The 14697-nt window shown below is 36.0% G+C and overlaps 1 protein-coding gene across 4 annotated transcripts in view; it reads left to right on the top strand.

Annotated features, from left to right (window-relative positions):
- Nucleotides 1–14697, top strand: part of TTC29 (tetratricopeptide repeat domain 29) — a 252624-nt gene that overhangs the window by 116074 nt on the left and 121853 nt on the right. For all 4 annotated transcript variants that reach the window (XM_025385535.1, XM_025385532.1, XM_025385533.1 and 1 more), the window contains one exon: nt 2289–2380. In XM_025385535.1, coding sequence (XP_025241320.1) covers nt 2289–2380 — 92 coding nt within the window. The remainder of the gene's footprint in view (nt 1–2288; nt 2381–14697) is intronic.

The following is a 14697-nucleotide window of genomic DNA, read 5'->3' as shown; positions in this document are numbered from 1 at the left end:
TCAGTTGTCTTTACTCTGAGGAGGGACACTCCTACCCGGAGCTGTTCACTGGTGGCTAATTAACAGGTTCCCAAAGAATTCTTGTCCTAATATCTACATAGCACTTTATATTATCTCACAGTGCCACAACATTCTCAGAGGTAGACTTTCTTTTTTACTATGAGGAAATTAAACTTAAAGAGATTTCCTGGCCCAAATGTGTTGGGTATGGAAGGCTAGCACATGAATCCAAGTATTCTTATTCTAAGGTTAGTTTTCATTTCAGCAGGCCACATCTGTCTCCATGGGGAAGCTACTATGGAATCAAGTACAAGGCCAAAGCTGTTTTTTGCCCCTCTGCTCCCAGGAATTATTGCACAGTGGTGTGGGATAGGAGCCATCAACACTGAAGTATCTACCTGTATTTTCTTGGGAACCTACCCTTCTATCCATGGGTTGAAGAGTCACACCTCACAGATAAAATTGGGCACCTCTGATTGTTGCCACGTGCTTCAGAGCCCATGGAGATCAGGGCCATGAGAGAGTGGTGCAGTATAAGCACAACTTTAGGCCTGGAAAAACCTGTCTTCAGTCATTGTTAATTCACATAGTTGTATCAGTCCAAAGTCTGGAGCACTGAACTGTAAATTCCTTGAGGGTTACAGGCATATTCTCATCTACTTAAGATCCTGTGGTCTAACATAGTGCCTGAGACACAATAACGGTATTTGCTGAAAAAAACAAATGAACTATTTTGGCAGAAAATATAATTATATTCGATCTCTACTTTAAACTTCTAGAATGTCATATAAATTATATGTACCTTAAAAAGACACCAGAAAGTCTCTTCCTAAATATTTTGATATTTGGATTCCAAAAGATCTCTTATAAATTCACAAAATTCAGAGGCACTGCCCTTTAACTCAGAAAGGTCTACGTCAATTCATATCAGATTAGATCTAAGTGCTACTTGTTGTGTAAGACAGGGTGAAAAGAATATTCTCAGGTTTACACAGGGTTATTAGGAGACTTGAAAATGAAAATCAAAGGTCATAATAATGTATATTTCAAAATTGCTAAAAGAATACATTGTTAACATTCTTACCACATTAACAAATGGTAATTTGGTGAGGTGATAGATACGTTATTATTTATTAAAAATAGATACATTTTTTAAAGTACAAAAAAAAATCCCCAAATTTTGAACTTTGTGGTTTTAGCAGGAATTAAAACCCTGGGTCAATATATAGCCATAAGTTTTAACAACAGCATTATGTCAAGCAGTCACTTGCAAACCACATGAAACTCAAATTTTATGAAGTGTCACAATAGCCTCATTGAAATTATTTTCCAAATATTGACACTAAGAAAGCAAACAAAATATCAACCCTGCCGCTCAGACTTAAACCTTCTAGGCTGCCTGATTCAGGCAGTAACAGACAAGGTGTTTTTATGTCGTCCCTCACACTGACTCTGTCTTCCAAATGCCGTCAAATGACTTTTGCTAATTCTTTCTTAGAAAATGTGCAAAAAGGATTTCCATAGAGGTCTTTGGAGATTTCCTGTGTCCTCATGTGTGTAATAGGTTGGGTCATGTAATAAAGAAGGAAAAAGGAAGAACGGGGATTCTATTTTACGTATTTTTCTCCTTCCGGCCATTGAAAGAGGGAAAAAAGGAAAAGGGAAAATTATACCATACAGATGATGTCAGTGTTAAATTAAATTGAGATCACATGTTTGGCTGTGGCAGCTGTAATCTTTTGATTATTGAAGAGATTGTTGGTAATGAAATACATTTGTAAGAAATATTTTTAGTGTAAACTGTATACATGCACAAACTGTGAGCTATGCATCTAATAAAATGATAGATTTAGAAATTGCCTGGTACCTAAATTCATGTTTTTCAAATAGCTATTTATAGAAAGAAAAGTGATATTTAAGCTATCATAGTAGAATATTATAATCTGCCTTATATTACCTTAGATAATAGTCCCATATTTTAAAATAAAGTAAAAACCATTCAATTATTTATTCATGCCTAAGTTATATAAATTGGAAGATTTGGGAATTGTGCAAGAAAAGAATTATTTTATCCAAAAGTAAGGCCTCACTGTCATGGCTTAAAGAGATTGCCACAAAACAAGTTATACTACAGATAAAAATAAACCAAACCAACATGAATTTTTAATCAATAAAATTTTTTATAGACATTAAAAACAAGTATTAATTTTAAGTTTTTATCTTATGAAATGAAACATCAGTGTATCTGGCTGTGCTATATGTTCAATATGTATTTCTCTTCCTGATAGGTCCTTGACACTTACTGTAAAATCTCCACAGAACTGGATGATGATCTCAGCCTGGGGAGAGCCTATGAAGCCATAGCCAAGGTCCTGCAGAGGTAAGTTAGCACATCCTCGTCTTGCTGTCACTGTGAATTCACTCAACTGTGAAAGGCTTAAATTGTTTGAGGTCTGTCGCTTTCCATTACCGCCTGCTTAAATTTTAAGCAGTGCCCTTCTTAAGTGACCCTTTCATCGTAAGTTATTTTAAACCATTTTGGTATTTTAAAATACGCATCTAAACTCTTCTTTGTCTGTGCCTCCTTCGTTTTATTTTCTTTTTGGTTCTCTGTAAGTTTAGTGATGACCTTGAATAAAAGAGAAAAAAATCGGGTCACATCTCACAAGTTAAGAAAGCAGAGAGCACAGAAATATGTAGTACGCTTCAGTGGCTGTGGCTCACCATAACCTTTCCAGATCTCTTCTTTGAGGAAAGTTTCCATTTATGCTTCAGTCACGCTTTTCCGTTAAGACATCTCTCCTTTGAGCACATCTGGATAAACAACTGGAGTTAAAACCAATCTTTCCAATATTTCATTTAAAACAGAAAATGTTAGATACATGAACAACTTCTGATACCTATTTTTCCATGGAAGGCGTATCATTCATCCTTCAGTCATTGTCTTGCAATCATTGTTTACTCCATTTGATTGTTATAGAGTAGCATTATGACTTAAGAAATAATAACAATAAGAGAAGTTATCGGTTAAGGCCTTGGTTTTTATTATGTTATCTTATATCCAAGATACAGCTTTTTAACAATAGTAATGTTGGTAGCAGTAACTGTAGTAACAGATATAGATTGTGTTAAGTTCTAATTTCTTTCCATTTATATCAGTTGTAAACACATACAAGGAGGTGTTTTAAAAGTAAAACTGTTATTTGAAAGACATTTGAAACATTAAAAAGTACCTAGTGAAGTAAAATTGGAATCATTATATAAGTACCATTACTAATATAATAATCATAGTTTAAAATATCAGTACCAATGAAATTAAAGATATCCCACAAAATAAATAAAATGCAGTAATCACTGGATAAATGGTTTAGGAACGCAGACATATTTAGAAGGAGAGGCCAGGCACGGTGGCTCACGCTTGTAATCCCAGCACTTTGGGAGGTCGAGGCGAGCAGATCACCTGAGGTAAGGAGTTTGAGATCAGCCTGGCCAACACGGTGAAGCCCCCTCTCTACTAAAAATACCAAAGAAAAAAAAAAAAGATTAGTTGGCCATGGAGGCGGGCTTCTGTAATCCCAGCTACTTGGGAGGCTGAGGCAGGAGAATCACTTGAACCTGGGAGGTGGCGGTTGCAGTGAGCCGAGATTGCACTCCAGCCAGGGCATCAAGAGTGAAACTCTGTCTCAAAAAAAAAAAAAAAAAGAAAAAAAAGAAAAGAAAAGAAAAAGAAAAAAAGAAAGAAAGAAAAAAAAAAGGAAAAGGAGAGTATGGGTGTTTACCCAAGAAAGACAGAGCCAGTCATGGGTAAGGCAAGCAGCCTGTGAATGTTGTGATCCTTCTAAATAAAGATTGGTAACTAGTCCATGGAAGACCAACTCAGCTATTTTTTGAAACTTTTACTTCCAAACAACAACCCAGAAGATGCAGATGGTTGAATACAAAGAAGAGACTGATAAGAATTCAATTTATGTCTATTTGGAACAAACCAGCTCTGCTGATTGTACATTTGATTATGAACTTACTTGACTCTGCTGTTATCACTGCCCAAAAATCAGCAGAAAAGGACTGCATTCTTTGCTTTGCTTTGTAGGAGCATATAAATGTATCCCCTAACATGTTTATAAAATAATTTTTACAAAATGACATTTCCATTGTGTTCCAGCATAACTAGAGAGATAAGCTGAGTGTGGTGGTGGGGTCCTGTAATTGCAATTACTTGGGAGGCTGAGACGGGAAGATCTATGGAGCCCAGGAGTTAGAGTCCAACCTGGGCAACATAGCAAGACCTCATCTCAAAAATAAATTAATTAATTAATAAAGAGATAAAACTTCAAGGGAAAAATTTATTTATAAACATCTACTAAGCACTTACTATGTCACAGGATAAATATTGAAATGTCCCTTTGGTTACTGATGGTCTTTATAATTATTTTTGAAACTTCCAGAGACATAAGCCTGTCTTCAAATAATTCTCACCTCTTAGCTTTGTTTCTTATCTGGAATATTTTAGCCTCCATCCCAGGATTTGAATTCCTGGTCGATACAGTCAAAGCTAAGTGAAGAGCTGAACAATTATCTGGTGAATTTTGGCACTAACAGGCAATCTGATGTTTGAATTTGCCTATTTAAGTATTATTTGGAGCTTGGGAGTGGGACGGGACAGAGCTATATTTGATGTATCATGAAGCTGAATGTGTTTTGGGTAGGACTGGGGACCATTCTGTTCCAACACTCTCAGCAGCCTGCCAATGTGCCTGAGGGCAAACATTTAAAGGAGCAAGAAGATTTGTCCCCATTTTACTTTTATGCCAAGTAAACTAATTCTTTTTGTAAGAATTCCTGGCTAGGCACAATGGCTCACACTTGTAATCCCAGCACTTTGGGAGGCCAAAGTGTGAGGATCACTTAAGTGCAGAAGTTTGAGACCAGCCTGGGCCACATAGTGAGAACCTATCTCTATTTAAAAAAAAAAAAAAAAAAAAATTAATTAAAAAAAGAATTCCCATCTACTAAAGTACAATAAAGCCACCAGTGATTTCATGGTAGACATGCATTCTTAATTTTATAATGTTATACAATGCACAAGACAGTGCAGAGGATGCTTATTCTGAGGTCGTAGTGAAAAAGTGTCCCAAGGCCACAACCAGCTTTCCAATCCAAATCTGTGATTTTACAGCATCGTTGTTGGTTACAGAGGAGCACTCAGGGAGTGCAAGCCTCCACATATTATTTCAACATCTGTGCAAAATAATTCAAAAGGGTGATCCAGTAACAGGCAGATGTTTCCAAACCTAAAATTCTATAAGATAGACAACAGCATCCTGAATAGCGTAAAGCATTATTAAATCAAGTCCACTCATTGAATAAATGCTTTGATGTAAATTCTGTGATCATTTTTAGAACATTTTGCTTGAAAGACTTGATATCCTTCAGTAAACATGCATGTGCACACAAACACACATGCACATACCCACACACATAAACACAAACACACACAGGTACCAGCCCTTTCATAGCCCTAAATTGTCCTTCTCAGGTTAGTAGCAACATGCAAGAAACAGACTACAGCCCAAATAGAGGAAATTATGGTGGTGGCAGCTGAGAAATAAATCAAATTGCATATGAAGCTTAGCATCACCTCTAAATCTCTTTTTCCTAACCTATGCAATTGCACAAGTTTCACTAATGGTAGCCCTATCTCTATAAACATATTTTATATCTTTAAAGGAAATGGAAGAGGATAGCCATGTCTAGGATAAGTGTGTGTCTAAGGCCATCAACTGAGCGTGCATGAACGGTGAATAAGGTCTAAGGCTGGAAGCTTCTAAAATGGTTATAAGAATTTATACTAAGCCCTCAATTGAAAAACACCCCACAATCCCTCAAGACTGAGGATTTGGTAATACAGAGTTGCCTGTCTAGTGATATTATTAATAGATACAGACTTGGTGTTAGAGTTATTGGGGAAGGTGTTAAGTGAACAAGTTTTGTTATTTTTGCCAATGATCTGAATAATATTAATTGCATAAGACTTTAAGCAACATAGCAGAAAATAAGCATTTGTAACGCTGTTCTTCACCCGCTTGGAATAATAGTGAAGAAAAGAGTTGATGTTCTAAAATACTAAAAATTGCCTTGTGAAACTACAATAAAAGCTAGAATTATGGTCCATAAAACAAAGAGAAAGTGAGTTGAGAAATTACAAGTAAATATTATTATTATACAGACAGACAGTTTGAGTAAATACAGAGAGGGAAAATCCCTATATTTTCCTCATGGCATTTCTTTTTTTTGCCTCGTTTACTGAAGTAGTTCATTTACAGAAGTGTCACAACTTTCCAAAATACTCAGATTATTTTAAAAAATACAGAGAAAAAATTCACAAAAATATGTTTAATACATATTGGTCACAACTAACCCATCTCTGGGTTTATTCCATACCAATTGTAAATTTTCTTGCAAACTCGAGTTAAATTATTTCCTAGAAAACTTTCCACGATGGAGATCTTTAAATCAATCAGCACAAAGTTTCAAGTGTGAAAATTACCTTTCTGTTATAGCTGAAAATTAATTTTTTCTTGCTTGAGAGAAATGACACGCCCTAGTAATTTTCATATATTCTTTAAAATGGAACATCCGGGCTTTGATGTGAAATTTCCTAAAAATGACCAAAAAAATACATCAAAACATATCTATTAATTCATGAAATTAAGAATAGCTTTTTGCATTTTCTCCTGTCACTGATCCCATTTGCCTTATTACTTTCATCTGTGGCCCACAAACTTGGTGGCACAATCAACAAACCCCTTAGTGGCTGTTTCATCTCTGCTCTATTTGATTTCTTCTCTCTGAGTAAATGATTAAGTTTTCATGCATTGGTTCAACCAAAATCTATGTTCACTCAACCACATCCTTTATTGATTACTTCTACTGCAAACAGTAGGCCAAGTGTGATATACATAATTGGACAGTTGTCAAGGGACGTGGGTGTTAACAGTCCTGTTTTCCCAGTTGGAAACTGGAATCACCTTGATACACAAATATTCTGCACTGTTTCATTCTCATTCTTTGGACCGAGGAGTCCTGTTCCTCCGAATATATGTTTTTAACTCTCTAAGGTCTGGTTGAATGAATTTAATGATTATACCATATAATATGCTGTTCAAGTTGCACCTGTGCACTGCATATAGAAAACTGGAATTAATATTTATCTAACATTTTAACCTTGTCCTTTAACTTATACAAATAAGCTGTAGCTTTTCTGTAAGAAAATATTCCGTGTTTTCCCCTTCCATAAAAAGAATGGCTTCTGAATCTGTTGCTAACTTTTAAATTTGGAAAACCTTTAACCAGCATATAATGTTAATATTTCAGATGTTGCATTAACAGCTTTGCTGACTGTAGATCTCTACATTCATTGAGTAAAGCAAATGACTTACAATAATAAGACTTTTTTCTCTAGCATTATTCATTAGAGCAAATTCTAGATAATTTTGTATGTTTTGGAGATCTGTTGCTCCTCTGGAAGAAAAATGACTTGAATTACCCAGCAATAGTTTTTTTTATACTATTTTGTGTTTCTCATACTCTAAACTTAGTTTTTTTGCTTGTTTCTTTGTTTGTACGTATCTTGATTTAACAATCCTCAGCAGGCCAAATCTAATTCAAAATGTACTTTCTTCAAAAATATATTGGTTTTTAGAAACATGAACATAAATAAGCTTCAGCGAGTCCATCTTAGCTAAATAATTAATAATAATAATTTTCCCTAAGGTTTTAAAGAGATATTCAGAGAAATCATCATTTTCCCCCATCAATTTTTCTTGAATATTATAGTCTAGGAAAGAGTGTGAAAAATTAACAATTTGATAGAACATTTTTAGTCCTAGAACCACAAGTTCACTCAAAATTCTAAATAATGTATTTTCTTTATTAATATTTTATACTCAAGCTCTCTCGATAACTTTTAGTTTCACAAAACAAATATTTAAATTAAAATAATCGGTGAACCTCTCATTATATTTTACTCTATGCCTGCATTTGAAAATTTCCTCCAATAATTCGTATTTTTTCTGGAGAATTGACCTATGCCTATATGTGGAAGATCAGTCATAATTTTGGTATGAAAAAGTGAGGACAGACTTTTAAAAAGTTGTGTTCACAGCTACAGTAACATAAAATTTCATCCTATTTCTGATGTGTAGAACACTCTTTTATCACTAAGAGACAAAAAAGTATTTGATAGTACTTGATACTCAAGTAAACAAAAAATGTGAGCTCTTTGATTTTTCGCCTTAGGAAACAGACACCAGGACTTTATGTGACTGATTTGCAGAGCATACATTCAAATCAGAGTGTTTAATTCATCATATGATGAATGTTTTCAGGAAGGATTGCTTAGCTAAATTGAATTTGCCTCTTGGCTTGTGGTAGACAATGTCAAGTAGAGAGCTGTCAATGTGATAGTTGTTTATTTCACTGAGAGATAATAATAACACAAGTGCCATTTATTGAATCCCTACTACATGCCAAGCTATACATTTACACAATTTTTCATCCCACAGCAACTTGTGGCCATTTTTAAAATGAAGAAACAAAAGTTTTCTTTAGTTTCATAACTTTAGTATAATCAAAGTTATTAATCTAAGAGGCCGAGCTGAGATTCAAACCTACATCTTTCTAAATTCCACCATAACTCATTTTGACTTTAAAGTAATCTAATTTATTTTTACAAACATATCAGTGTTTAAATGTTTTTCAAACCTTGGGAGGTTATGCAAGGAGATAACCCTAATCCTACCAATATTTTTTAAAAATAAACTCCATTGAAAATACATTCTGGGGCATATAGAAATGCTACTGGTGGGTGCGGGGCGAAGATGGCCTACTAGAAGCTGGGGCTCCCATCAAAATAAACCATGATAAGTGAGTGAATCCTTCACCAGCAACCAAGCTATCCAGGTTCTGTCATCAAAATTGACTAGAAGGCAGGCGTGACCCACGGAGAGAGGGAAGAGTAGTGTGGTGTGGTGGCCCACCTGAGAGCCACACGGGGAAGAGGAGCCCCCTCCCTCCAGCCAAGGGATGTGGGCACAGACACGGACAAAGGATCAAATGGATGAAGTGGCAGAAGTAGGCTACAGAAGATGGGTAATAAAAACCTACAATGAGTTAAAGGAGCATGTTCTAACCCAATGCAAACAAGCTAAGAACCTTGATAAAAGGTTAGAAGAATTCCTAACTAGAATAACCAGTTTAGAGAGGAACATAAACGACCTGATGGAGCTGAAAAACACAGCACGAGAACTTCATGAAGTGTACACAAGTATCAACAGCTGAATCAGCCAAGCAGAAGAAAGGATATCAGAGTTTGAAGGCCATCTTACTGAAATAAGACATGCAAACAAGAATAAAGAAAAAAGAATCAAAAGGAATGAACAAAACCTCCAAGAAATATGGGATTTCATAAAAAGACTAAACCTACAATTGATTGGAGTACTAGAGGAGATGAAGAGAATGGAAACAAGCTGGAAAATACACTTCAGGATATTATGCAGGAGAATTTTCCCAACCTAGCAAGACAAGCCAACATGCAAATTCAGGAAATAGAGAACACCATTAATATACTCCATGAGAAGATCAACCCCAAGAAGCATGATCCTCAGATTCTCCAAGGTCGAAATGAAGGAAAAACTGTTAAGGGCAGCCAGAGAATGATCCAAAAAGACAAAGAAGGGCATTACATAATGGTAAAGGAAACAATTCAACAAGACGGACTAATTATTCTAAATACATATGCACCCAATGCAGGAGCACCCAGATTCATAAAGCAAGTTCTTAGAGACCTACAAAGAGACTTAGTCTCCCACACAATTATAGTGGGAGACTTTAACAATCCACTGTCAGTATTAGGCAGATTAACGAGACAGAAAATTAACAAGAATGTTCAGGACTTGAACTCAGTTCTGGGTCAAGTGGACCTAGTAGACAGCTACAGAACTCTCTACCCCAAATCAACAGAATATACACTCTTCTCAGTGCCACATGGCACTTATTCTAAAATTGACCACATAATTGCAAGTAAAACACTCCTCAGCAAATACAAAAGAACTGAAGTCGTAACAAGCAGTCTCTCAGATCACAGTGCAATCAAGTTAGAATTCAGGATTAAGAAACTCACTCAAAACTGCAAAATTACGTGGAAATTGAACAACTTGATCCTGAATGACTACTGGATAAATAATGAAATTAGGATGGAAATTAAGAAGTTCTTTGAGACCAATGAGAACAAAGAGACAACATAACAGAAACTCTAAGACACAGCTAAAACAGTGTTAAGAGGGAAATTTATAGCACTAAATGCCCACAGGAGAAAGTGGAAAAGATCTAAAATAGAAACCTTAACTTCACAATTAAAAGAGTTTGAGAGGTGAGAGCAAACTAATCCAAAAGCTAGCAGAAGACAAGAAATAATTAACATCATAGAGGAACTGAGGGAGATAGAAACACGAAAAATCCTCCAAAAAAATCAATGAATCCAGGAGCTGGTTTTATGAAAAAATTAACAAAATTGATAAACTGCTAGTGAGACTAATAAAGAAGAAGAGAAAGAAGAATCAAATTGACACAATAAAAAGTGATAAGGGGGATATCACCACTGACCCCACAGAAATACAAACTACCAATAGAGAATATGGTAAACACATCTACACAAATAAACTAGACAATCTAGAAGAATTGGATAAATTCCTGGATGCATACACCTTACCAAGACTAAACTAGGAAGAAGTCGGATCCCTGAATAGACCAATAACAAGCTCTGAAATTGTGGTAGTAGTTAATAGCCTAACAACCAAAAAATTCCAGGACCAGACAAATTCACAGCTGAATTCTTCCAGATATACAAAGAGAAGCTGGTACTATTCCTTCTGGAACTATTCCAAACAATTGAAAAAGAGGGAATTTCCTCTAACTCATTTTAAGAAGCCAGCATCATCCTGTTACCAAAATCAGGAAGAGACACAACAAAAAAAGAAAATTTCAGGCCAATATCCCTGATGAACATCAATGTAAAAATCCTCAATAAAATACTGGAAATGCTGGCAAACTGATTCCAGCAGCACATTAAAAACTTATCCACCAAGATCAAGTCAGCGTTATCCCTGGGATGCAAGTTTGGTTCAACATAAGCAAATCAATAAACGTAATCCATCACATAAACCAGAACCAATGACAAAGCCCACAGGATTACCTCAATAGATGCAGAAAAGGCATTCGATAAAATTCAACATCCCTTCATGTTAAAAACTCTCAATAAACTAATTATTGATGGAACATCTCTCAAAATCATAAGAGCTATTTATGACAAACCCACAGCCAATATCATACTGAATGCGCAACAGCTGAAAGCATTCCCTTTGAAAACCGGCACAAGACAAGGATACCTTCTTTCACCACTTCTATTCAACATAGTATTGGACGTTCTGGCCGGGGCAATCAGGCAAGAGAAAGAAATAAAGCGTGTTCAAACAGGAAGAGAGGAAGTCAAATTGTCTCTGTTTGCAGATGACATTATTGTATATTTAGAAAATCCCATCGTCTCAGCCGAAAACCTCCTTAAGCTGAGAAGCAACTTCAGCAAGGTCTTAGGATACAAAATCAATGTGCAAAAATCACAAGTATTCCTTTACACCAACAGTAGGCAAGCAGAGAGCCAAATCATGAATGAACTCCCATTCACAATTGCTACAAAGAGAACAAAATACCTAGGAATGCAACTAACAAGAGATATGAAGGATGTCTTCAAGGAGCACTACAAGCCACTACTCGAGGAAATAAGAGAGAAAACAAACAAATGGAGAAACATTCCATCTCCATGGATAGGAAGAATGAATATCTTGAAAATGGCCATACTGCTCAAAGTAATTTATAGATTCAATGCTATTTCCATCAAACTACCATTGACATTCTTCACAGAATTACAAAAACCATTTTAAATTTCATGTGGAATCAAAGAAGACCCCGTATAGCCAAGACAATCTTAAGCAAAAAGAACAAAGCTGGAGGCATCATGCTACCTGACTTCAAACTATACTACAAGGCTATAGTAACCAAAACAGCGTGGTACTGGTACCAAAATAGACATATAGACCAGTGGATCAGAACAAAGACCTCAGAAATAACACCACACATCTACAACCATCTGATCTTCAACAAGCCTGACAAAAACAATCAATGGGGAAAGGATCTCCTATTAAGTAAATGGTGCTGGGAAAACTGGCTAACCATATGAAGAAAACTGAAACTGGACCCCTTCCTTACACTTTATACAAAAACTAACTCAAGATGAATTAAAGACTTAAATGTAAAACCCCAAACCATAAAATCCCTAGAAGTAAACCTAGGCAATACCATTCAGGACATAGGCATGGGCAATGACTTCATGACAAAAACACCAAAAGCAATTGCAACAAAAACAAAAATTGACAAATGGATCTAATTAAACTAAAGAGCTTCTGCACAGCAAAAGAAACTATCATCAGAGTGAACAGGCAACCTACAGAATGGGAGAACACTTTTGCAATCCACCCATCCGACAAAAGTCTAATATCCAGAATTTTCAAGGAACTTAAATCTATTCACAAAGAAAAAACAACCCCATCAAAAAGTGGGCAAAGGATATGAACAGACAATTCTCAAAAGAAGACATTTACGGAGCCAACAAACATGAAAAAAAGCTCAATATCACTGATCATCATAGAAATGCAAATCAAAACCACAAGGAGATACCATCTCACCCCAGTCAGAATGGCAATTATTAAAAAGTCAGGAAACAATAGATTCTGGTGAGACTGTTGGAGAAATAGGAACACTTTTACACTGTTGGTGGAAGTGTAAATTAGTTCAACCAATGTGGAAGACAGTATGGTGATTCCTCAAAGATCTAGAAGCAGCAATATCATTTGACCCAGTAATCCCATTACTGGATATATACCTAAGGATCCTACAGAAAATGATTCAGTAAACCTATAAAGACACATGCACACGTATGTTTATTGCAGCACTATTTACAATAGCAAAGACATGGAACTAACCCAAATGCCCATCAATGATAGACTGGATAAAGAAAATGTGGTACATACACCATGGAATACTATGCAGCCATAAAAAGGAATGAGATCACATGCTTTGTGGGGACATGGATGAAGCTGGAAGCCACCATCCTCAGCAAACTAGCACAGGAACAGAAAACCAAACACCCCATGTTCTCACTCTTAAGTGGGAGTTGAACACTGAGAACACATGGACACAGAAAGGAGAACAACACACACCAGGGCCTGTGGAAGGGTGGGGAGTGAGGGGAGGGAACTTAGAGGATGGGTCAATAGGTGCAGCAAACCACCATGACCCACGTAGACCTATGTAACAAACCTGCACGTTCTACATATGTATTCCCCCCACTTTTTTTTTTTTTTTAAGAAAATACTTTCTGAACTTGCAACATACTCTTTTAAACAGCCCCAGTTGAGAGGTGGGCTCAGTCTTTAGAAATAGCCAAAAGAATTTGGAGTCACATTTAGAAAACCTAGAAAACAACAACAACAACAACAACAAAAACACTACACATGTTTTTATGAGGATAGGCAAATGAATGTACTCCAGGTTTCAAAGCACTATATACAAGTCAGTACGTGTCACAGTTGATCCCATGTACGAGTTTATACACTTACTTCTCCAAATTGACAGTGAAACACTTCAAGCACAGGAACCCTATTCCCCAGCAACTAGCAAATTTTGGGACATTTGCTAGACTCCTAAAGTTTCTTGATGTTACTGGAATATCCAAGGGTCAGGAGTTTACAGTCTTAGACTCCAAACATCTATATGCCTTAAGGTTCTCACAGTTTACCTGGATGCTTAGCTTCATGTGTGCAGCATATGTGTCTCCCTTCTCAAATTTTCAACATTATTTCATTCAAAAATGTATTAATGCTTACTAAATGACAAATTGTCTGCTAGAAATTATGTCTTCCTGAACATTTTGTGAGGCTATGTAACACTTGTATATGTGACTTTAGTGACACCTGAGCTTTCACTACCAATGAAAGCTTTCAAGAACAAGCTAGTATTCACCTTTTATAAACTTTTAAAAGGTTTTTTTTTTTAAAAAAAAAAAAAAACAGCTTTAGTGAGACATAATTCATATGCTATACAACTATGACTTTAACAATTGTAGACTTTAAAAATCTACAATTTAAAAGAGTCCTCACTTTAAAAGTTTAATACAATTCAGTGGTTTTTAGTATACTCACAGGATTGAGCAACCATGGCCACTATCTAATTTCAATCACCCTAAAAGGAAACCTTGTACCCATTATTTGTCATTTCTCAATCCTCCACTTTCCTCAGCCTCTAGCGACCACTAGCCTACTTTCCATCTCATGGATTTGCCATTCTGGACATATGTGTAAATGGGCTCATATGGTGTGTGATCTTCTGTTGTCTGGTTTCTTTCAGTTAGCATATTTTCAAGTTTCATCCATGTTGCAACATGCATCGCTACCTCATTCTTTTATTTATTTATTTATTTATTTATTTTGATTTTGAGTCTCACTCTGTGGCCCAGGCTGGAGTGCAGTGGTGCGATCTCAGCTCACTGCAAGCTCCACCTCCTGTGTTCATGCCATTCTCCTGCCT

This window comes from Theropithecus gelada, chromosome 5 (assembly GCF_003255815.1).
Source record: "Theropithecus gelada isolate Dixy chromosome 5, Tgel_1.0, whole genome shotgun sequence".
NCBI classification, from domain to species: domain Eukaryota; kingdom Metazoa; phylum Chordata; class Mammalia; order Primates; family Cercopithecidae; genus Theropithecus; species Theropithecus gelada.
The sequence above is the reverse complement of the archived record's forward strand: the minus strand, read 5'-3'. Positions and strand labels throughout refer to the sequence as shown.